Source organism: Aedes aegypti, chromosome 2, assembly GCF_002204515.2.
Source record: "Aedes aegypti strain LVP_AGWG chromosome 2, AaegL5.0 Primary Assembly, whole genome shotgun sequence".
Classification (NCBI taxonomy): domain Eukaryota; kingdom Metazoa; phylum Arthropoda; class Insecta; order Diptera; family Culicidae; genus Aedes; species Aedes aegypti.
In genome coordinates this window covers 239,622,225-239,648,387 of record NC_035108.1, presented here as the reverse complement: position 1 = coordinate 239,648,387, position 26,163 = coordinate 239,622,225, and the positions used below count along the sequence as shown (strand labels likewise).

General features: G+C 37.7%; 1 protein-coding gene across 1 annotated transcript in view; it reads left to right on the top strand.

Moving 5' to 3' along the window:
• Window positions 1-677: 677 nt before the first annotated feature.
• Window positions 678-26,163, top strand: part of LOC5570930 (ATP-binding cassette sub-family G member 1) — a 91,451-nt gene continuing 65,965 nt past the window's right edge. The window contains exon 1 of the mRNA XM_001659356.2: window positions 678-1,122. Within this exon, the coding sequence (XP_001659406.1) occupies window positions 1,091-1,122 (32 nt within the window). The 5' untranslated portion in view covers window positions 678-1,090. The remainder of the gene's footprint in view (window positions 1,123-26,163) is intronic.

Genomic DNA, 26,163 nt, shown 5'->3' with positions numbered 1-26,163 from the left:
CCCACGTCCGACCACGAATTTTGGCGACCGTAACTGGTTGAACTCCGACGGCCTCTGGAACCCTTCCGCTCACGACTTCTTACGCGGTCTCTTGTACCATAGTTTCCAGCATTGGTATTCACCCGATTCAGTGCACCATTCTTCACTTTCATTTTCGTCATGTCTTCTTCAATCTGTTAAAATCATGAAACGAGCTCACTAAATTGATCATCTATCCTTGATTGAGCAGCGTTAATTAGCAGACCATAACCTAATTTCAACTTCTTCAACAACTTGGGTCATCGAGAAGCACTCTTTTCAACAATTCCAATTTGAATAAAACGGTATTGTTTGTGTATATCATTTGCAGAGCTCATGTTAGGCATCTTTTAAGAAATTGGTCCAGTAATGTAGTTTGTTCATTTTCGACACTTTACACTTTGTTATGTGCATTCGTGTCGCATTCAGAAATGTAGGTATAAGTCAACTGGCGTAAAAACTTTCGATGGCTATTTTATTTGATAATAACGGTAAATGGAGCACCGTGACGTCGCGAGTCTCCGCGATCAATCTAACGAAGAAGACACACCAACCAACACGAAGCACGCGATCACCGACCACGATCCCTTATGAGCATGTGTGAATGGAAAGCAACAACAGAAAAAAATGATAGAAAAACAAACATTTGCTATCACATTCAGCCAAGTAAGCGCGAATTAAGCTGCGCAATCGCAGTGTCTACTGTGTTGTGTGTTCTGTTTTAGTATTCAGCGCTAAAGACTTCTTATCGCCGTTTTGTAGATTCTTGCGAACACTGGCTCGGATTGAACTCTGCCGATAGTTGCAACTAGTTCGCGTTTGATGTTTTGTTTGGTCGGATCGCGTGGGTTGTCGTCCGTTTTTACTGGAACCGGAATCGGAGAAAGGTTCTGCGGTGATCGTTTGTACCATAAGAGAGATTTTTGACTTTTTGTGGGACGGAAAAGGGTCGAGGAGGAAAACCGTAATCGGAACAAGTTTGATATGTGCTAGTGTAACGTGAAAAGGTGATATCCAGAATATATAACAGCAACCTAGAAACAGCGAAAGTGTGAAATAACGCTTTGCAACCATGGAGAAAGAATACATTCTGAACAATAATGTGTAAGTTGAACGATCGAAGCATGTCATGAGTACAACGAAAAAGAAATCTGCTTTTGACATGGATTTTCAAGTACGCCCCTTGCTACTGTGCTTTGGTAGGTATGGCTCTACGCGTGAGAGGTAAAGCTGATCTAAGGCAGCTGCGACGTGATTTCTAAGCATACAATCTAAGTCTAAGCTAAAAGGGTGTATGTGCACTTTGCGTGATTAACAGACCTGCGGAGAGACCTTATTCGGTGACCCTTCACTAAAATTGTCATCGACGCCGCTCCGATGATGGTGCTTATTCTATCAATTATATTGCCCAAGGTCGTCCGGTTGATTATTGGGCTTAGATCGCTTGGTGCGACACGTGTGTGGTTTCGGAAAATGATTGATGTTCTAGGCACAGATGTTCTCAAATATATAGACAGCCAAAGGTTCTTGTGAAAATGGTAATGAGATTCGTGGAAGTATCGATACAGATGACGAATTTTTCGAAATGGATTCTAAAAGGATTTCTAGTTAACGCTTCAATACCTAAACTCTTCTGAATTAAATGTTATTTTTGTTTGTAGATATTATTAAAGCTATAGCATATTGGAATGCAGTTTATTTGTACAGTAACATTAGCACAAATTCGTATGAGGCACAATCCTAGACTGCTATATGAGTTCCCTACTTCCTGTCCGTTGCCATAAGCAAATATTTGGGACAAATTTCTTTCTTTTTGACGAAAGTGATGCATCATTTGGTTTCAAATGACGAAAAAAAATGATGTTAGGGAAAGTGTACCAGTTATGGCCATAGTGGTTCCCTATTTGGCCATATGTGCCTTCTCGAATACTTTCACATTTTAAATATTTTGATTGCTTCAGCAACAAGATATATTTGATGTCAAACTGCCGAAACACACAGAATGATCAAAAATTTGAACATAATCAAATAATCACGTATGGCGAAATAGAGAACCATTATGTCCATAATTTGTAAACCTACCCTATATACGCCTATGAATGATGACTGCAATTCTCCCACATGCGCCATCCAGTCGATGATTACGATAAACAAAACAGTTTGGAGCTCTGTTGAATTTCAAATAGGTTTCAGTAATAACTGCTATATGTATGTTATTAGCTGTTGAAAAATTAAACAGCTCGTCCTTTTTACCATTCAAAAAACGAGCATTCCAATTCAAGATATTAGAGAAACGTAATCCAATAGCAATTTTATTAGTAAATTTTACACCAACTTGGACTGCTTCAGCCATAGTTGAATCAATCATTTGATTCATTGGTTCAGTAAGAAAATTAAAATTGAAGGCAGTCACATATTACTAGAAGTAGGCACATTTTCCGATGATTTTCCGTTAGGATTTTCTATATATGAAGAGCGGGAATAGAAGTTACCTGCAGCTGCAGGAGTATTTCCATTTGATTTAAACTAATTAGAATGGTTACTCGTAGGATGAAAAGGGCAGGAGTTTAAATTATCTGCTACAATATTGGCGTAAATACATTCGAAATTAAAAGATTCGAACGACTACCCGACGAAACAATATTAGTTTTTGAATGAGCATGATTATAATTTACCTAACGGGTATGATTATTAAGCATACGATTTTTAACAGAAAAATGAGAATTGTTGGAGATTCTCCCTGGGGAATTTTGGCAACGAAAAACGTTGCGGTTGAACTGCCTGGTGCACTGTGGTGGTAGGGTAGAAGCACCGGTTTTGGCCATACGCCAGTTGTAGCCATAGTGGATTATCCACCGTTTTACATAGCCAATCAGCATGAAACCTTTTGTGTTCAGTAAATCACATTCACAAGATAGAGCTACATTCATTTACTCGTCCAAATTGATTCAAAAGATTAGAAAAACAATTCATTTCTCTTATAGTTTTAACTCCCATACACCTAATTTAGCCAGGGCACTCCTAATTTGGCCACTCTCATGAGAAATCAATGCGATTGGCCAATTTAGGAACCGAAGTTAAATCTCTGTCCGAAACTGGTTCCGTTGGCCTATATTGACCAACGGTATTTTCAAAGCGAAAAAATGGTTTTAGCTCAGTTTAAATATTTTACACACATAATATGGATTGAAAGCTTGCGTTTGACATATTTGTGGTATGAAAACGGCTTCCCATTTAATTTGTATTGACATCTTCTTTATGCTGGCCAAAACCGGTGCTTTTACCCTATTTATTACTTTCTAACTGTTACAGTTTGTCTGAAAATATTCATTATACCACTGAAGTCGAACTTTTGAAACACCTTAATCTACATAGGCGCATTGTATTTGATGCATTATTTCAAGTGACTTGTATCTCCCCACCTTAGAAACAAGTAAAACTGTTTGGGATCCTCTGATCTGTACAGTGTATTCAAACACTTGAAATGGGCTTTTGACTCGCAGCAATGCAGCGATACAAGCGGCAAATAACAACGGAAAACTGAACATCTATCGCCTATGATTGTCGGAAACGTTTGCAATTTGAGCTGAAGGTCTGCAGCTTTTCGCGCTCAATGCACTTTGTAGAACGTTAGGTTCACCGGATGACGTCAAATCTTGATAGCCCCTTTTCCAACCAAAGCAAGTGCCGCAGCGAGCTTAGCGGTCGATGTCTAACTAAGTGCAATGTACCAGTTTGTTCGAATGAATGATTCGACCGGTTGTTCCGCACTGTCGTACAATTTCCCCGTCGAATAATGCCACGTTGTGATGATTACTGAATCGCAATTATAAAACGATCGATGTGTGTTATCATGATCATATTATACTCTTGGCTGAAGATAAGAACATTTTTGACTTAAAAATGTTATCAGCAAATAATCAATATCGAACCAAGCTCTTACGGATCCTTAAGGTATAATTGGTAGAAAAGCTTTAAAATTGTGCTTAGTAGATTTCCAAATTCTTCGTTATTTTCGTCCATGCCATCATTTAAATTTAACATAACATATCAAACAGAAATTGTGGTCGAAGCTCAAGTTTCATTACTTTAAAACTAAGTGGATAAATATTTAGAAAAGCAACACTATATACGGTGTACAGAGAGTATGCTGATAAATTTTCATCTAGCATGAGGTGTGGAGAACACTTTTACGTAATACATGGTGCCCCGACAGACCGTTATCATGCAAAAAATGTGTCCATCAAATCTGAGCACAGGGTTCGATTCCTTAAGTCATTCTGCACCTCTGGGCCAATTTTTAAAAAATCCTCAGGAGGAATCTCGAGAAATCTTGATTTGAAGTTTTTGACCTAAAATTAAATATTGAAATTACGTAAAAGCACTGAAAACCTACAAAAACGCTCGAACAGTTGGTCAAACTGTTCTCAAGTGGTATATAACTGTTATCGTTGTCAAAATTAGAAATATTTACAACTGACTTAACTTGCCAAAGTGGGTCAAGTAAGATTTTACATGAATTAAACCAGTAAGCTTAGTTAACGTGAATTTTAACACATTTGGCTAGTTCTACACTCACATCTGGTACTACTCTAGATGTTTAGATCTAGTTTTCCGCCGAGTATTGCCATCAGCACTTTACGTAAAAAATATCCTATTCAATATTCTCAGCCACAACAGGATTTTTAAAACACGGGAAAAATGTCATATGTCACAAGTGTTCGAAGATTAACAAAGTCTTTAACAACTTCAAACAAAACTTGACTCAAGATTACACTGTTCGACAAAATAATTTTTTTGGATGGATCAGAGACGCGTCTATATGAGGTTTGAAGTGCTAGAGAAGTGTTGAAAGAGGTCGTTTTCAAATGATTTGCAGCACCCTTGGATTATTTTTTGACATAGTTTGAAAATTATGCATTTTTAATCACAAAAAGTATAATAAGCAACATATCAATATCTTTTTAAATTCAATTATTCAACCATTGAATTTGTCAAATCAATATTTTTAGCACAGGATGACTTCAGGGAAACGTGCAACATTTCAGATGAATATTGGCATCAATTGCATAGGGGGAGATCCCCCAGTACCGGACAGCACCCAATACCGGACGAAGTCGAAACATTGAGGAATCATGGTCCAATCAAGATGGTGTATTAGTAGTAAAGGAAGCCATTATGGAGACTATTGTTTGCGTAGAATAACACATCCTTGAAATATGCATGCCTTTTTAAAAAAGTACAAAAGATTGAAAATTTCAAAAAAAATGACGTATTGCCTTAATTTTGAGCCTATTTAGTAATTATTTTGAATATGAAAAAATACTTTCGATCACGCAAGCATATTCGAACATAATCCTAATTTGATAGTATGAATGAATTTTGTACCATAATTGGACTAAATATGGACAAATTACAATTTGGTTTAAGCACCTCCTGTCCCCCAGTTTCGGACAGCCTGATTTGTTATATGATATCTTTGTAATTATTGCACGAGTGTCTCAAAATACATTCATTTTTCATGGATTCCGTCGATCATGGTATCAAACATGCAATAAAATTAAGAAGAATGAACATTCAGAACAACATCGTAAAATGTGCTATTTTTCATCATATAAGAAAGAGGTTTTTGATGGACATCTTGCAAACTATGAAATACTCAAATTGTTCTTGTAAATATTGCAAATGCATTGAATTGCCAATTATATACTATTCCTAAAGTAAACACATTCAATGATGTTCAAATTTACAGAATTCGAGGCATTTCCAGATTGTGTCCGGTATTGGGTGCCACCTTTCAAGATCGATCAATTTGGTACTAAAATACATCATCAAAATACAATGTCTAAATTCATACTTATATTTTCAGATTTATTTTTGTACACCATAAAAATGATAATATTTATCATTAATGGGTAACACGAGCACATGAAACCAATATTTTTCGAATTATGAATTTAGAGGCTTAAGTGTCCGGTACTGGGGGATCTCCCCCTATATGAATTTGGAATGTCAACGATAATTAAATACTACTTTTTTTTTCTATTCCACACATCTGGTTCATTATATAATAATTAAAATAGGTCTAAGTAGACGCTTGATTTGGATTTGATTCTTTGTCCCAATGAACCCGTGCACGAGTTCACTAATTTGACATTTGAGCGGTGCTGAATTCACTCGTTGCCATGGTCCCGTAAATAACACGGCACCGCTCAAACGTCAGATAGTGAAATCGTGCACTGGTCCATAGATAAAGCAATTAGCAATACAATCCAGTAATATTTTGCAATGACAAGGATATGACTACGGAAAATTGATATGTCTGTTATTTTCATATGGGCTGGTTGGTTAAAAAAAATCTCAGCAGTAATACAAAATTTATATAGGTTAAACACTGACGTGTAAGTGGTCTTACATGAGCTAGCTGATTTGTCGGGAGACGATGGCGAAGTCTGTTAAAAATGTAATAATATTGTTATTTGAGATCTCCAAATATTTTGATAGGTATTCATTAAGAATAGATTACCGTAATCCAGGGGCAAATTGATCACTGGGGTGAATTTGATCAGGTCGGTACTGAATAGCATTTCCTTTCAAGGATGCTTAATGCTTCGTTGCTATCACAGACATTTAATGTTTTCTAGTTTATAGATGTCTAATGATCAGTGGCGCAACCAAGGGGGGGTTTGGGGGTTAAAACCCCCCCTAGAACCGAAAAAAATAAAGGCGAAGTTTAGTTTTTGAACAATTTCTACCAGGTATATTTTTGAAATTCATCACATATTCTACAACTATGGAACAGAAATCAAGTTCCTTCTATAATACAGCACTGGGCAGAATAATCTACGCATTGAACGTTTTCCCTACGAAATGGAAAAATTTGGAGACGTAAATGTTGGCTTCTGGTGCACCGATTGACCTAAAATTTACATTGTTTCAAAGGAAGATCTGTGAATTTGCTCAGCAAGAAATTCACAGATATTGGAATTAAAAATTTTAACTAATAGTGAATCTCAAATTTTGACAGAAATTGCTAGATTTTGATTTAGCAACTATTTTAAAGAGGACATTTTGACAGCAAAACACTTGCTGCAAAATCATAAAGTTGGTGAGTCAAACAAGTTTTAGGAGAAATGTTTTTTTGTTGAAAATGATTGTTTTGAAATTAAATAAAAATTGAAGAAAAATGCCCTTTTTTTCGAAATAAAAAGTTTGCGATATTTAGAAAGATAGTGTTTGAAATATCAAGATTTGTTGTTGAGTGAAGTTCAGGTTAGTTCTCAACTGTAGTGAAAATTTCAAATAAATCAGTTAGATTCAAGCCTCCAAACAACAAACAGAGTTGTTGGAAAAACCAAACTCGGATAGGCCCCTGTTGAAAAATGAGCACATGAGCCACAGCCGCACTACAGAAAGTTATTCAAAAAAAAAATTTAATGATCGTTTGGAAAATTTTTAGGTGTGAACACATATTTGGTCATGAAATCTTTACAATGCAAGTAAAACACATTTTAACCTTGAATCGATTTTCTGGATTGTCAATTCTGTAACATGTGGCAATTATGCAATGATTTCTATTAGAAATAGCTGTGCTTAGAAAAGTTTGAAAATTTAAAACATATTTAACGAACAATTCAGTTCGTAATCTTGTTTAATCTATTGTTGCTATGCGTGTTAAAACAATATTTCATTTCTTCAACTTGATTTTTTTTTATTAACAAGGTCATTTCAAAAATTTATTTCCATCCAACTTTTTAAAACCCCTCCCAGAACCAAATCCTAGTTGTGCTACTGCTTATGATGATTTTAAGCTATTTCATTTTTATTAAGGTCAGTTTTGCATAGAAATATTCACAGTTTTTGAAGGTATTAGCAATACTGTTGGAAATGTCGGTACTAAACAATCCGTTAGTGCTAAGCCACCATGTAAACTTTGAGTGTTAAAAATGTTGTGTAAGCTTCAGTGTGAACTGCTGAACTCATTTTTGAAATCGTACAGCATTACAAAAATAGTTGTTTGCTGATAAAACCGTTTTTTGTTGACTAACGTGCTTATTTCAACGGAAATTACATACATTTAGGCATTTTATGCAGAATTTCAAAGTTTAATTTTGCAATAAAATGATAATATACACGAGTTGTAAGAATTTTGACATCATTTTCAGATTCAGGAGACCCAAATTTAGTAGATAGGAAAATTTTACATTCTAAAATATGCTTCATTATACAGTGATCAATTTCGCCCCAATGTGTCATTTACAATTTTTGATATTAAAATTAATTTTATGAAATGTTAAATTGTATTTAATAAAAAAAATGATTAAATAAACTGATAAAGATCAATGAAGTACTGATTTTACCGAAATAAATTTGACAATTTTTGAATTCCAAAGGAAAACATGACAAAAAGTTGTGAAATAGTGATCAATTTGCCCCAGGATTACGGTACGAATAGTGAGATTCATTTTCTATCAGTATATCCCTAGAAAAATAGCATAGCATAGCATAGCATAGACTGACTGTACATGTCAATGGTTGCTACTCCGTGATTGGAATAAGGGATGGGAGTTTCCGCTTACTCTCGAAGTGCAATTTTAGCAGATATAGTATTATTGATCAATAACGGCGCCGGCCAAGTCCTTACAGTCAGTTGGGATGGGGAAGGAATGTTAGGGTGTAATGATTGTTGCTTCTAGAGACCGAGAGTACCTCTGCATCTCCATAATCACCACGGGAAAGGTGTTTATTAGTGAGGGAGGAAAAAATCTGGGAGTCACCTCTGATCGGTTATGCGATCCATGAACAAGGGGGAAATATATGACTTATATTTAAAGCTAGTTTTGTATTTTTGTCTCGAGAAGTTTTTTGTAGAAGCTTTAAAAAATACGTCAACATCCATAATGTCGAACAATTCAAAAGACGTTTTTATTAATGACGAAAACTGAAAATTACATGTATATATTTTAAATTATATGAAACAGGAATAATGCCGACACTTGTAGTGACGAACCATACATAGTTTGTTTGAAAATTACATATGAGTATTTCTGTGCATTTTGTCTCGATATGGTTGAAGTTTTCAAAAATACGTCAACATTCATAATGTCGAACAATTCAAAAGATAATTTTTATTAATGTCAGAAAGAGAACAATATATGTACAGTCATCTCTTCCTTACTCGATATTGAAGGGACCATCGAGTTAGGGAGGTATCGAGTTACAGAACACAAAATCAGTGCAACAGCGTTCCAAAGGACCATCGAGTTAGCCATGAAAACCAACTTTTACTATGGTTCTCTAACTCGATAACGAGATACGGAATATCGAGTAAGGGAGAGTTAACTGTATATTGAAATTGTATAAGAAAAAAGCATAATGCCGACACTTATAGTGACGAACCATACAAAGTTTGTTTTGATATTACATAAAAGTTACGCTTTCAAGAAAAAATGTGTTATCATAAGCATGAAACGAACTCACCAGTTGGTATCCATTCTCGACTGAACACAAAACTGACACTGACAGCAAAACTTCTTGGCGTCACTAAAACAAACCGTCTTGCTTGGGCCTTCCCAAATACCTACCCAGCAAGACGCTCCAAAACAGGAAAAAGAAAAAAAAAAATCTCCGGCAACGAAAACACGCGCGAAACCGTGAGCAAAATCTATCGTACGACGCAAAACCGAACTGTCCTCAGTATATCCCTAGAACAATAACAGACTAAAGTAAAACAGCAACATATAGCTCAGTAGAGTAAAGTGGGGCAAGAGTTTCTTTTGAGGATTTCTAGCTCAATTCAAAACAAAACTTATAAATGTCATGGTGGCTCAAATTCTATTCAAGTAAGAGACTTTCACTCCAAATATCATAAAAATTGATTGAGATTTGGAAAAGTTATGGCTATTTGTTGTTTTTCGACGTGAAAATTGTAATTTTCGGCCAAACTTTCGTTGCATGGAATGAAATGAAAATAAAATCTTTTTCAATATTTTTTGTAAGGGCGTTTCCAGGCCTATCATAAGGATGCTTTGAGGTGTATAAGTTTCTGCATAAATGCTTGGAATCTTTTTTTAGCTCATAGTGGGGCAAAAGTTCGAATCAGCGGGGCAAAAGTTCGACACATGTATAAACTCAAGGAAAATCCACATATTATCTTCAAATTTAGCAAAAATTGCCTGATCGTGCGAAAAATGTCACCAAAATTTCACATTTCCACTTAGTTTTGAGAAAAACTGCTATTTTTGAGTATATTATAATTAACCCTGTTTTTTTGGCTGGTATGAAGTATGCCTGTCATAAAAGTATCGATATCTTGTGTTTTAGCCAGCGAACTTTTGCCCACACTAGATTCGAACTCTTGCCCCACCGGTGGGGCAAAAGTTTAAGACTTTCAATTTTGAAACTGTTATAACTAAAAATGAGTCAATATTTTGACACAAGTTTGTTCAGCAAAATTATAGCCAATATGTTTAAGGTTTACTGTATGGTCTTTGTTTTATTTTGACTGCTATTGTTTTCCTGGAAACTTTGATTATACCACTAAGGTCGAACTTTTGCCCCACCTTACTCTAAGTAAAATTTTTTGCGAACCCATTTGACAGCCGCTCATGCAGGCATGAGCTTTTTTTGATTCATGCCTGCCTGGACACGTTTGGCCACATATAGGAAACGAGTTTAAAATTAACCTTAATGATTGACTTCTTGACGGATTTGAGAATCTTCTTTGGAAGAGGTATGAACTGATCATAAGCTATCCAAACTCGAAAGCGTGTTAGAAATGCAAAAGAGATTCACTACACCTATATAAAAAGAGCCTTCTTGGACAATACTTCATAGGATTTGTAAGACAACATGACCAACAAATACACATAACGGACTATAGACAATAAATACACAATTTTCCCCGTGGTCTTATACTCTTGATACTGGGCACAGAATACTTTTCCAAATATCTACACATGTAAACAATGTATAAAAAACAAGCATAACTAAATATGTTATAAAAGTTTACAAAATGTGGAAATGATTTCCACTGTTCACTATTAACTATTAATTATTAACATTTATTGAACATTTTTGGGGACCTTTCCACTGTAAGCCCTTTTTTATTGTTGTTAAACAGGAATGCTATATGTATTACAACGTAAATTTTCAGTTTAGTTGGTTTAGATGGGTTTATGCTGATGAATAATCAAATGAAACAAAGAATACATGGTTATTCAATGATCGTTAACATGAATTTGGAATGTTATAAAATTGATGCCAATACTCTTCTGAAATGGTGCACGTTTCCTTGAAGTCATGCAGTGCTAAAAATATTGATTTGGCAAATTCAATGGTTGAATAATTGAATTTAAAAAGATATTGATATTTTGCTTAATATACTTTTTGTGATTCAAAATGCATAATTTTCAAACTTTGTCAAAAAATAATCCAAGGTGCTGCAAATAATTGGAAACGACTTCTTTTTACACTGCTCTTGCACTTCAAAACCCATATAGACGCGTCTCTGATCTATCCAAAAAGTTTATTTTGTCGAACAGTGTTATATTAAGTGTGAGAATTGTGGACGAGGGGCCTTTTTTGTAAAATTACATGGAATGAAAAGAGGATGAGTTTTCTAATTTACTGTTCAATATTGCATTTTGCCAACATTTTGAGCGTTTTTGTAGGTTTTTTCAGAGCTATTGAGAAGCTATTGTTGTAATGGGAAGTTAACCTTTTACTTAATGAGAAAACTGATTTCATCGCAGTAACCATTGACATGGCAGTAAAAAATAATACCTCCACTATTAGTACACTGTTCTTTAGTTGAGGTAAATTTTTAATTTGTGTTCCTATAATTGCGATGTTGTTTTCTCATAGGATCCTCCACTATAAGAACACTTCACCGCAACTATTGGCACAAGTGAAAATTTTTTATGCAGTTTTAGTGGCATTTTATCAATTTTGAAACAATTGGAACGATGTTTTCGGCTATTTCGTGTATTAATAATCCAATGCGACGATTGTTGGTGTCGGATAGGCAGCTAATTCTATAAAATCAGTGTAAATGGCACAAACGCAACTACAAGAACACCCACAACTAATGGATCAGTTTCCCTACATCTGAAATGTTTTATTATAATTTACAATTTCATTTTGTTTTTGGATGCTATCAAAAGGTATTCTTAAGGGGGGTCTGTAGCCTTGAGGTTACGCTTTCGCTTCATAAGCGGAAGGTCATGGGTTAGATTCCCAGCTCCTCCACAAAAAATCCGTCCAGCCACCAGAAGACGCCTCACGGAGGACCGTGCTTTGGGGAGCACATCCATCCTCCGTCAGTATCAGATGGTGACTGAGACAAACTGACCCTCTTCGCAGGCAGCTAGCCTCACTAATAGCAGAGCTCTCTCCTACCTGCTCGGTGTGAGAGTAAAAGAGTAGGAGAGAGTGAAACTAGGAAACTAGATGTATTGTAAATATAGATAAGTTGAAAATAGATCTGTATCGATAAAGAAGCTACAGATCAACTGAGTCCGGCACAGTAGTAGCCACGAGCACGGAGTGCCTATATATAAAAAAAAGGTATTCTTTATGTTTGCCCTAATCAAAGATATTCACAATCACAGTAGGCATGTTTTTGCAGGAAAAATAGCGATAACTCCTGATGGGCACTTAAACAGAAAAGTAAACGCCCTTCATTCTGCATACATTTTCACTCTCCATATCTCGATGTAATTTTCATTCCCGATTTTCTGTCTGTATGCCGATATGCCCATTATCAAAGTTTGTTTTTAATTTTCCTGGTAGGTAATGGAGTGATTGTCAAGTATTCATTTAAAATGTGTTCTACATATTTCTCAATCTCTCTCTTTCTCGATGGTCCCTTTGATATTGTCCCAAAATTTCACTTTGCCTGATAACTTGGGGGCTCAACCTCCAAATGGTAGCTAAGGATGATACAATCAACCTTTTGTATGGGGGATAACTCTGAGAAATTACGTTTAGAGGTTGCCCCATCGGGATTTTTGAAAAAAAAGTCCGATTTTCGTGAGTAATGTCAAACAAATATTTTTAGTTCAGTAAAATTTCGTCTAATCCATAGTTTTTATATTTTTTGTAGGGTAAGTGTTCCCTTAGTTGTGGGTGTTCCTATAGTTGCGGTAGTGTCGTTTTCACTGATTTTATTACATTAGCTACAGAACCGACACTGCCAATCGACGTATTGGCTTGTGGATACACGGAATAGTTGAAAAAAGCGTCTAAATTGCTTGAAAACTGATGAAAAATCACTAAATCTACTAAAACTGTTCTTGCTTGTACCAATAGTTGCGGTAAAGTGTTCCTATAGTGGAGGATCCCATAAGAAAACAACGGATACCGCAACTATAGGAACACAAATTAAAAATATACCGCAACTAAAGGAACTGTGTACCAATAGTGGAGGTATTATTTTTCACTGACATGCCGTGGATTACTACGATGAAATCATTTTTCTCATTAAGTCAATGATCGTTACTTCCCGTTACAACATCAACATGTACATTAATTGCGCTTCTTGAATTAAGGCGGTTAAATGACGTTCAATCGCGCTTAGTACCTCCACTATTGGTACATCTACCCTAAATCCATTGCGGTTCAAAATATCGCAGAAAAATTATTACCTAGTATGTTTAGCTCGAAAATTTCGTAAACTAATTTTTTTAATGTTTGAAAATCATGATTTTTTTGGTACATTTTTATTTTATGTCGTCAAAAGTGAGTATCAAACCTGACGCTTGTGTTATTTTTTATTTACGGAAGTTATTCAAGATTCACTGAGGACATAAATGTGACTTTCTAGGTGTTTGCAGAATACTTACTTATTTGATACTTGATGGGCTACAATTCGCTACGATGAATCTGCACCGAATGGATGAGTCTTCTCCACTGGGCTCGGTCCTAGGCCAATCGCTTCTAGTCGCCCTGAACGTTAAGTGCCCTTTAGTTCTCCTCAACTGCAAAAAAGCCATCGTGTGCGCGGTCTACCACCAAGTCGGCGACATCTTCCTGGTTCTCTGTTGAATATTATCTTTACTTGTCGTTCTTCCGGCATCCGGGAACGTGACCAGCCCAACGCAGCCTGCCATATTTTATGCGCTTGACAATATCCACCCCTTTATACACTTGGTACAACTTGTGATTCGTGCCACGTCGCCAGATGCCATTTTCTAATTTACCACCGAATATTGTTCGCAGCACTCAACGTTCAAATACCTCGGAAGCTCTCCGGTCGACTTCCTTCAATGTCCATGATTCATGGCCATATAGGACAACCGGAAGGATCAGTGTCTTGTATAATGCGATTTTTGTTTTCGTTTGCAGGCAACGGGAATTTAGCTGGTTACGGAGCCCGTAGAAAGACTGACTCGCAGCTGCAATACGTCTTTTCACCTCGCGGGTAACATCTTTATCGAACGTCACTAGTTTTCCAAGATACACAAATTCTTCCACCACTTCAAACTTTTCACCACCTAGCACCATTTCGCTACCACTAGCTACTACTACCACTATTCACTTCCGTATTTGTGAAGTTCGGCCGGGAGCTCGTTCTTCCCAGCAGCGTTGTTGTTCTTCAGCCCATTTATTGCTTTATTTACCTCATCTAGCGTTGGATTGACTTCCGTAATCTCCGTTCAACAATAACTCTAAGTACTCTTTCTCCCTGGCGGTCACCATTGTTTTATCCGTCAGCAAGTTTCCTTCGTGGTCGTGGCACATGGAGGGAGAAGGCGTTGTTTTTCTCCGCATACCATTGACGGATTCGTAGAACCGTCGCATGTCATTCTGTTCCATAACTTCTTGCGCCTGAGCAATTACTACCTCTTCATGCTCCTTTTTCTTTCTGCGATGTGTCCGTTTTTCGGCTGCCCTTGCTTCCTTGTACCGCTCTCTGCTCTGACGGGTACCAGACACCAGTATCCGGCTTCTAGTCTAGTTCTTCTCGTTCGTCATTCTCTGGCACTCCTCATCGAACCAACTAACCATCGAACGGTTTAGGGACAAAATGTCGAAAGACAAAATGTCGAAAGCCAAAACGTCGAATGCCAAAACGTCGAATCCCAAAACGTCGAAAACGGCGAATGTTCAACATTGTTTGCTGGACTTCTTTTTTCACATCGAGGTTGGTTAATTATGCTATGCATAACGTTTGGCACATGATGAATTATTTATTCTTCCGGAAGAGAATCATTCTTTCAAGAAATTTCGTTTCGTTCAATTTTTTACTTTTCGACGTTTTGTCCTTTCGACGTTTTGTCCCTTCGACGTTTTGTTCTTACGACGTTTTGGCATTCGACGTTTCGGGATTCGACGTTTCGAACCGTTTCTTGGTCTTCGTTGAGCAGTACCTACCACATCTCGCGCTACTGTGTTCATCGCTCCGTGGACTGACTCCCACAGATCGCTGAGGTTGATGCTTTCGTTGATTTCGCTAATCTGCTTGTCGAGCTTTTGATGGTAGTCCGCGCACCATCAGGCGTTGGATATTGAAATTGTCGACTTCTAGAACTCGAAACGGTTGATAATAGCGCTCGAATTTTGCTTACAACGAAATAGTGGTCTGAGTCGTTATTAGGGCCCCTGGAATTTCTAACATCGATGACATCGGAAAAATGTCGGTCGTCTACCAGAACAAGGTCGATTCGTCATTTGGGTGTTGCCAGGTGTGCTTGCGGATATCCTAGCGTGCAAAGTAGGTGCTACTGGAGGTAGCAAAACTCACTAAGAGTAGGCCGTTGTCGGTAACAGAGTGAAGGTTCTCCGTACCAATGATAGGGCGGAAGAAGTCTTCTCTTCCGACCTGCACATTAGCGTCGCCGATGACAATTTTAAGGTCGTGTTTTGGGCATTCTCCATAAGTTTTGTCGAGACATTCGTAAAACCCGTCCTTCACGTCATCGGGTTTGTCGTTAGTCGGTGCATAGACGTTTATCAGGCTATAGTTGAAGAACTTTCCCCGAATCCGCAATACGCAAATCCGCTTGTTGATCGGCTGCCACCTAATAACGCGCTTCATCTGCTTCCCGATACTATGAAGCCGACTCCGTGTTCAGCTTTATCGCCACCGCTGTGGTAGATGTTATATTTGAATGCAGTGTCTTAGCCAACGAATAGCAACCAGCCACACGAAAACTTTTCGCAATTCACGAGCCAAAAGGCTCACTCGTCCAGGTTCATTTAAGGTCCTGACGTTACAGGTACCGAGGTACCAATCATAGTCCTTATTTTGTTGCCAGGTCGGTTGCCGAAAATAACGTTCGTTTCTTCTTCTTTCTCCATTTGTCGAGGTGGATAATGCCATCTTAGACGTAGCTGACGTGGTACAGAATTTCATACTCAGCCGCTGGAAGCCAGAACAGACGCTGTTTGAGCCGTACCTCCTGGTGTACAGACGCTCGGAACGTACTTCCTCACTCTAGCTTATGTCAGAAGGACAACAGTGCCCAGGCTGCACTACCAGCAAAGTACACAACCCTTAGCTGGAGGTCTTTGTCATCATTTGACCCGTGGAAGCGCGAGGTAGGGGGTGGTCCATTAATTTCGTAAGGGTTTATGGGGGGAGGGGGGGTTGAAGATTTCTTACGCGCCATACAAATCATTTTTGGTTTTCATACAAAAAATCTTACCGTGGGGGGGGGGGGTTGAAAAACCGCTAAAATTGTCCTACGTATTTAATGTTCAGCCCCTAGGAAATTGTGAGGTCCAGAAAACCGCACACATAAGATCAAATTTCCAACATATGTCCCCATAAACTGAAGAGGATAGAATGACGCATCGTATTTCACAAATGAATTTTGTCAAATAAGGCTTGGTTTATAATATGGTGGACTGGTTTTAGCTATTTATTGTCGTTCAAAAATTAACTTATTTAACTCCTTACGCGTGGTAAAGAAACAGTTGTTGTGGAAGCGATGGTAGGTATGATAGGCAAACAGTTTCAACACTAAACCAATCGCACTCGCTCTTCGCGCGTGTGTGGTAACATGTGATGGACGGATATAGGTTATGAAAGGGGTCTGCGTGGTCTGTGGGGATTTGAATTCTAAATTTGTAACCAACTAAGTTATTGGGTCACCAAGTGGCTCGGTAGCTTAGTCCTGGGTTCAAATTCCAGCCGAGCACCTGGATTTTTTTTTCATAATTTCACCCATAATTTGTCCATCTTTACCACGCGTAATGATTTAATTAATTTAATAACTGCATTGGATTACCGAACAGCTAAATATAAGGGTCAATTTATAAGAATTAACTGTTGAAATAATATAAGAGTCATTTATTTTACTTCAATAAAAATGTACTGAAAAAAGAATGATTTTTCAACATTGTTCAAAATTTTCAAGCAAAACATACAGTGAATGATTTTTCCCAGAGAGCTTGAATCCCAAAGGACCTGCAAAAAAAAATATAAAAACTATGGGTTTTACGGATTTTCGCTGATCTAGAAACATTTATGTTAGGTTGAAATTGGGAACCTTCATATTGCCATATTGATGTGACGAATGATTTGGTGGACCGTTTGGTTGAAGTTAACTCACAAATATCGTACATGGTTTATCAGATAACCGAAATGAGCAAAATTATCTAAAACTACATGAACTTTAACACTTCACTTTTTGCAAAAAAATAAAATACTAAAATCACTAAGGTGAGCAAATACCTTTAAACTCTAATATGTGTTGCTTATCTTGAAAGATAGGCCTATTTCGTCTGCGACTTACAGACTTCTTCAGTGTCGAGTGCTCGACTTGAAGAGAACATCGCATGGATCTATTATTTATACTAGAAAAAGTGTGTGGGTATGTTAGAACTAGATTCTACCTGTATCGTATCGTAAAATTATCTGGGATTTACAGTGCAAAAATGTAGAGCTTCAAATCAAATTGAATGAGCCAAAATTACAATCTTACTGTGAACGTATGGAACGCATAGACAATAGGAGTACGGAAAACATCCTTTCAATGGTTCAATACACCAGCAGTGAGAGCAGTAGTGATCAACTTCGTGAAAAAAATCCAGCAATCGAAATTAATTATTCTCAAACCTGTTCATTTAATGAAAAAAGAAAGTAAGCTTAAAAATTATTCAAAAAGATGTTTGCTAGATATAATGTTTGATTAAAAAGGTACAAATGATTATGCTTGAACTAAATTGTATAAACGTATGCGGATTAAACGAGAGTGGTTGAAACCAATATTTTGGGCAGCGTAGAGTGATGCATAAAAAGCCGATTATTTACGGTTGTCTCAGGTTTGTTCCTAGGAAGTGTAAAAAGAATAGTTTTAAAATGCGATATCGGAAAGGTGAGAGTTTAAATTCGTGTAGCGATATCAATAAAAATGAATCACCACCAATCAGGATGGCCGAATGTTCGGTTGAAATTGGGAACCTCTGTAATCAGACTGAACTTTGTATGCTTTCCACAGTATTTGCATTGCATTCGATTGGGTAATTCTAAGATACGAGTACAGCAGGACGGTTCGGTTGCCGTGAAATAAATATTGAACTCGATACTCGCGTATGTACAATGTAAATTCCGAAATATTCGTGGTGACTTCTTTGGGTTTAGTTCCTGTTCAACATTTATTTGACATTTTCGACCTTTTGCCCTTCCACAAAAGATCAAAAATGATTGTTTTGTGGGAAATGTACCCTGTTTTGTAGTAAGATTTTCTAAATTTTGTCCCTTCTTTTTTGTTTTTCGATTTTTTGTCTTTCGACATGCTGTTCTTTCGACATTTTGTCATAGATTTGTTGTGGAGTTCACGGGAATCAAAAGGTTGGAACACAAAACGTCGAAAGACAAAATATCGAAACCAAAGGTTGAATAGGCAAAAGGTCGAAGTGCAAAAAGGAAAATTTACTGAAGTCGAATTTCATTTTCAAAGAGGGAAACATTTATCACCAAGAAAATCAGCATTGTTTTTTTCATAAGGGCTTATCTACATTCATCGATTTCTCTTCATCGTTGCTCTCTTTGCGTTATTGCAGACAAGTGATTTTCTTTTCGTAACATATTTTCGTGCTATATGATGAAGAATCACTAGATATGTAATAATTCTTATTATTGATTTATCTAATTTCGCGAAGTTATTAGCGGAAGAAAGGATCGATGAAGAGAAATCGCTCATGTCAGTTAGGCCCTTATGAAGTAACAGTGTAGAAATAATGTTTGTCCTCTAGACCTTTTGTCTTTCGATGTTCTGTCATTTCGCCGTTTTGTCTTCCAACGTTCCGTCCCTAAACCAGCTCGAGGCAGGTATGATCAAGAATATATTACTATTCTGTAGGTTAAATATGAAGTTATGAACTACGCAAACAAATTCACGTGATTTGAGTTAACGTAAGAATTTTTTTTTAATGTAGATGCCTGTTCCTGTTCAATATACGCTATGCTGATGAACGGTGCCGACGTCGTAGAAAATGATGGCGTAACGCCGCTGAAAAAAATCTATTACGGCGCCGTTGATCTATTATATTTTGGCGCCGAGGTCTATCACCAATATGTGGATTCACAAATTTGAATTCCTATCGATTCCGTTATCTCCAATTGTAACTGATGGGAATTCATCGGAGCTATTCAAACGCCTTCTAGGCATGCTTTGCCGGCTGCGTAGGAGTTATTTCGGTGTAATTCCCGCTATCGCTACTGTACCCTGCGTTAGACGATTATATCGACATCACACGGTAATCGCGATTTGACGTTCTGATAAGGCCCGTCATTAGTGTACACTGCTAGGCAGCTTTGCCTATTTGATGCCTCACCGAACAACACGAACGCGAACGGATCTGATTGTTCATCGCAAAAGTTTCCAATGACGAAGGGCGGCTGTAATTATCGCGATTGGTGCGCGGCTAATCGAAATTGCCTCAGTTGGAAGTATTTTCTCATTACGTATAGGAAACTTCAATGTCATTCCGATGGGGCGTGTTGGGTAGTTCGTTGACGCGCTTTCGTAGACAGACTCGGGATGTTTCACAACGCTCCTTCCTATCATTTCTTCCTTTCACAAAAATGATCGGAACTGCGACAGACCGCTATTCGCCAGATTTGATGTCCGCTCCAGGGCTGGTAGCGAAAACCGATCAGATTTAAGAAAAAGTGAGCAATGCTGCTTACGGCTCTTAAACATAATGACTTGAAAAACAAAACGAATTTAGTTAACTTGAGAACAATTACGCTGTTGAGAACTATTGAAACCCATTTTGGAGATGTATTGTACTCTCAAAATTTCGGGAAATTTGTTATGGGCTCATTCATTTATTTCATAACGCTAAAATTGACTGTTTTGGATACCCACCCACCCCCTTGTAACGCTTTTTGTATGGATATTATTCAGTTTTTGTATGGGCCGTAACATCGTTTGGACACCCACCCACCCCCTCCAGCGTTATGAAATTTGTGAATGAGCCCTGTAGCACAAAATTTGAATTTAACATTTCTAAGAACGGTAAAGATTTTGGCAACCACCAAATTACTGAAGACACATTATTTTGATGTTTGAAACACGCAAATAACTTATTATTTCAAATCCGTTGTTATGAGCCTACTAGCAATTTGCTCTCCGAATTTTCGGTCAAAATATCTAAAAACAATCAATATTGTCAAAAAAGTGACTTCAGAAGAATTTCCTTGGAAAAAAGGCTTCGAAAAAGTGACCAAGTCACTAAAAAGTGACTCCCTACCAGCCCTACACTTCCACCATTACCCTTTGAATATGCAGCTGTAAGTACGGCTATTTGATCATGGCTTGCCTTTTATTGATTGATCAAACCGTTTGTGCAATCATCGCACATGAACTAGGCGGCCTTCAAAATCAACTTTTTTCTAACTCGTTTCGAGTCATGAATGACTTGACTATGCCTATAGACTGGTGCGCGTCTTGGCCCTCATCTGACCGCAACCTGCCTGGATTCTATTCACCAGCCGAGGCAAGTTTTTCCACAACATGGCAAATGAATCGGTTGTCGGTCGCGAATTTGCAACATAAACCGAAGCCATTAACCGCGACCGTAAACCACGAAGACCGGAGACCGAAGACGGCGACCGCGAGATGTATTTACGTTTATTAGAAGCTTGATCGTTGCACTTTGATGCACATTTTTCACTGGCAACCACAGATGGAAATGAACATACAGGGACAGCGGTTTCTTTGGAGAGCATGCAGAACCAGTTTTTTGGTTCTACTTGGTTGACTCTTGAATAGTGGGCACATTTCACACCTATTCATACTGCGATTAGCACATGATGAGAAGTATTTATCGCGGTTTCATCAGTTCTGATCATACAAACTTTTATAATTATTACGGCGGGTATTCTTTTATATAGATAAACGTAAATTTGAATGAATCCAAATCGGTTCCATTTGGGGTCTAAAAAAAACTGTGCAAATTTTGAACGAGTCGGTTTTGTCATCTACAACCCGTATTTTATAAAGTTAGGCTGAAGTTAGGTTGAATCATCCTCATAACAAATTCATGCCAGTATTACAACTTATAATGGTTTCTAACAAAACTATTGTTAGTATGGTGTAAGTTCATTGTTGAAAATTAAACGTTTGAATCTTTAATATCCTAATTGAACATCTCGTAGATGCTTACTTTACTTTTGATGGCGCTACGTCCTTTAAGACATGACCTGCGCCGCAATGTTACGCCAACAAACTCTGCCCATGGTTGGAGTTTCTTGATCATTCCAAACTTCTAAGATCGTGCTCCATTCGGTCAAACCGCTTAGCTCTTAGACGACAGCATTTTTACGGAATTTTTGTCAGGCCACAACGTGCTTCGCTCATCGTACCCTTCTAGCTTTGACAATTTCGGATACTGGCTTCAAAGTATAGTTGTTTCTAGCTCGTAATTCGTTTTTTTCCTCCAATATATTTCCAATATTGACATTTTAAACTTCAACACAACCTCTGCGAGGTATACTGCTCAGCAAACACCTAGAGCGTTCTTCCGACAATATCCAACGTGGCGAAACAAATGAACTGGCTGGATCTATTGAAGATCGTGCCCGCATTTTCATAACCCATATATTGCACAATGTTGAACAGGAGCAACGTCTTGTCTAAGCGGCATATTGTGGAGCTCCATCTTCATCGGTCTTGGGCAATATGTACTTCTCTTGTTGCCCCGAACATTTAGGATCGCCAGCCTCCAGGATAACTGCTGGATATGACTTTCGCAACTCTTCCTTCCGACATTCGCATTAAGTGACCAGCCCACTGAATTCTGCCGTATTTGACAAGCTTAACAGTATTCACATTTTTATAAACTTGGTATAACTCGTGATCCATGCGTCTACGCCACGCTCCATTTTCTTGTTTCCCATTAAGTATTTTCCACAGCACTTAACGCTCGAAAACACCGGAGGCTATCTAGTCTGCCTCTTTCAACGTCAACGCTTCGGACCCGTTGAAAGTCACCGGAAGAATCAATGTTTTCTACAGGGCGAATTTTGTTTCCATTTGCATGTTGCCGGACTTAAACTGGTTACGTATTCTGTAAATGGTCCTATTCGACATCGATAACGCACCTCTTCCTTAGCCGAGTGGTCAGATCCCTCGGCTACAAAGCAAAGCCATGCTAAAGATGTCTGGGTTCGATTTCCATTCGGTCCTGGATCTTTTCGTAGGGGAAGGGGTCGTAAAATGAACACCTTAAGGAAATCATCTTGTTTTTGATAGAAAAACAAGGAGTTTGTATAGTTTTATTCCACAACATCAAAAACAGGGATGTTATCTATAGCAGCGACACGAATTCAGACTAAAATTGTTGAATTTTCACATATTTTTGTCGCTTGCAAAAAACGATGTAAATGTTCATTTTACCTGCACTATGTGCAGCTATTGGTGGTAAAATGAACATCATGCAAAAAACGTGAGCGAAATAAATATTTCTGAAAATTTTTATTGCCCTACCGAAAATATATCCATTAATGATTGTAACCCATTCATAAAGAATTCTAAAGGTACCAGATTTGACCTCACATCATAACGATTTTCACCGCACCCAATATCTTCACACAGCACTGTACACTATCCATCATTGCCTGGATCCTGGACCGCATTTATTTACGGGGGAAGGGGAGTTGTTGAGAAGGCAATGCCCCCGGGCCTCCACATTTTAGAGGCTTCCACAAATCTTAATCCGGAATAATGGGCGAAATTTTTTTGAAAATAAACTCTAATAGGTAAAATTACCAGAAGAAAATATACAAATTTTCAGAATGAGATTTTGTTGACTTTACGAGAAACAAGAAGATCAAGGAAGATTTGGATGAACTAGTGAAGTGCAGTGCGCATCGTACCTTCGTGCTGTGCGTACACGAATTCTCTCTGCTCTTGGAAGTTTTCTTAAAAACTACCTAAAGCAATAAAACAGTACTTTTCAGTGCTACACAAACAGTACTTTTCAGTGCTAAAATTAAAAACGGTACTTTTCAGTGCTACTTAAACAGTACTTTTCAGTACTATTTTTTCTACTATTGATCCCTTTACGATCCTTGTTTGGACCCGTGCCTTCGATTTTTCGTTGGACCCGTTGGCGAAAGCTAGCGGTGGTAATCCTTCTTGGACACCGTCTAGGGAAAAAACCTCTCGAAGGTCACGTCTTTCTCGTTTATTAACTAAACATGGTATCAACAACTAACAAAAGGAAGGGTGAATCTCTGAATTCACTACTTCCTTCCAAAAAAGTGGGTTTTAAAACTGTCACTACACGTGGCAAGAATGGAAGAAAGGACGCTTCCCCGGAATGCGAAGTTTCTTCCAAGGGTGAAATGAATAATTGTATTGAAATGAGCAATCAGTTCGATGCTCTAGACAAATTTTCCGAACACCAAATCGAAGCAGCCTCTAGCCCAGGCTCTTTGATTCAAGTGAGGAAGCAAAGAGTGCCGCCTATCGTGGTCAGTTGTTCCGAATTTGGGGGATTTAGGCAGGAGATCTTGAACTCCATTAGGGGAATCAAGGTTTCCTTCCAAATCGCAAAGAAAGGAGACTGTCGCGTTTTGCCGGAAACTCTTAAAGATCGCGAACTTCTTCTCAGATATCTTGAAGAGAAGAAGCACAAATTTTTTACTTATGACGACAAAACTGAACGTTTGTTCAAAGTCGTCTTGAAAGGTCTCTCAAGTGACTATAAGTCACCTGAAGAGATCAAAAATGGAATAAATGATTTACTTGGATTTTCCCCAGTCCAAGTAATCATTATGAAAAAGAGAACCCAATCTGGCATTGTTCGGAAAGGGCTTTCTCAAGAATATTATTTAGTTCACTTTAACAAAAAAGAACTAAATAATATTAAAGCTTTAGAAAAAGCTAAACTTATGTTCGATGTCCGTGTGACGTGGGAACATTTCCAGAAACCTGGAGGAAATTACCAGAACCCCACTCAGTGCCGTCGGTGCCAAAAGTGGGGTCATGGTACAAAAAATTGTCGCATGGATGCTAAATGCATGATTTGCGGAGGTTCTTCTCACGCTAAGGACGACTGTCCTGTGAAAGAAGATACCAGAAAATTTCAATGCGCCAATTGCAAGGGCCCTCACAAAGCTAACTTTTGGGAATGCATTTCACGCAAAAGAGTCGTTGAGGCTCGTGCCAAGCAGATGAAGGATAATATCCGTTACGATAACGGTCGTTTCCGGAATTTGCCTGGTAGAGTATCGAACAATGCTCATTTTTCAGTTAACGATCGCTTGATTAGGAATCATACCCACCAGGAAGATCATAATCATGCTCATTCACAAACAAATTTTAATCCGTCGGGTAGCCGTTCGAATCTTTCAATTTCGAATGTATCTACCCACGGTAAATCCTTTGCCGATATCGTAGCAGGTAATTTGAACTCTTCCCCTGTTCGTTCCATGAGTACCCATTCTACTTGTTTCAAATCAAATGGAAAAAACCCTACCGCCACAGGTAACTCCTACCCCGCTTCTTCGTCTACCGAAAATTCCAATGGGAAATCATCAGATGATATGTCTGCCTCTGATTTTAATTTTCTAACTGAACAATTGAATCTAATGATTGATGCAATGTTCAAAGCCACCACTATGACTGAAGCAGTCCAAGTAGGTGTAAAATTTACAAATAAAATTGTTATTGGATTACGTTTTTCTAATGGATCCAAATAATAATTTAAATATTTTAAATTGGAATGCTCGTTCTCTGAATGGTAAAGAGGACGAGCTGTTTAATTTTCTTACGGTTAATAACGTGCATATAGCAGTTATTACCGAAACTTATTTAAAACCTGGATCCAAACTAAAAAAAGATCCTAATTTTTTTGTTTATCGTAATGATCGACTTGATGGGGCATGTGGGGGTGTTGCAATCATCATTCATAGGCGTATAAAACATCAACTGTTTTCGTCATTTGAAACTAAAGTTTTTGAAACTTTAGGTGTTTCTGTTGAAACACAGTTTGGTAAATATACTTTCATAGCTGCCTATTTGCCTTTTCAATGCTCTGGACAGCAAGTTAATTGGCTTCAAACTGACTTGCGAAAATTAACTCGCAATAAGTCAAAATTTTTTGTCATTGGTGACTTTAATGCCAAACATCGGTCATGGAATAATTCTCAAAGTAATTCCAACGGCAGAATTTTATTTGATGAGTGCTCTTCAGGATATTTCTCAATTCAATACCCTGATAGCCCTACATGTTTTTCCTCTTCTAGAAATCCATCTACGATTGACTTGGTCTTAACCGACTCTAGTCATCTTTGTAGCCAATTAGTTACTCATGCTGATTTTGATTCTGATCATGTCCCTGTTACATTTCAAATATCGCATGAAGCGATTCTCAATCCTATCAGCTCCACTTTCAATTATTTACGAGCCGACTGGAATATATATGAAACGTATGTTGACTCTAATCTTGATGTTAACATTTCTTTAGAAACTAAAATTGATATTGACAATGCTCTTGAAACTTTAACAAATTCCATTGTTGAAGCCAGGAACATTGCAATTCCAAAATGTGAAGTAAAATTTGAATCCGTGATTATAGACGATGATCTTAAACTCTTGATCCGTCTTAAAAACGTGAGGAGAAGGCAATTTCAACGCACTCGTGATCCTGCTATGAAAATTATATGGCAGGATTTGCAGAAAG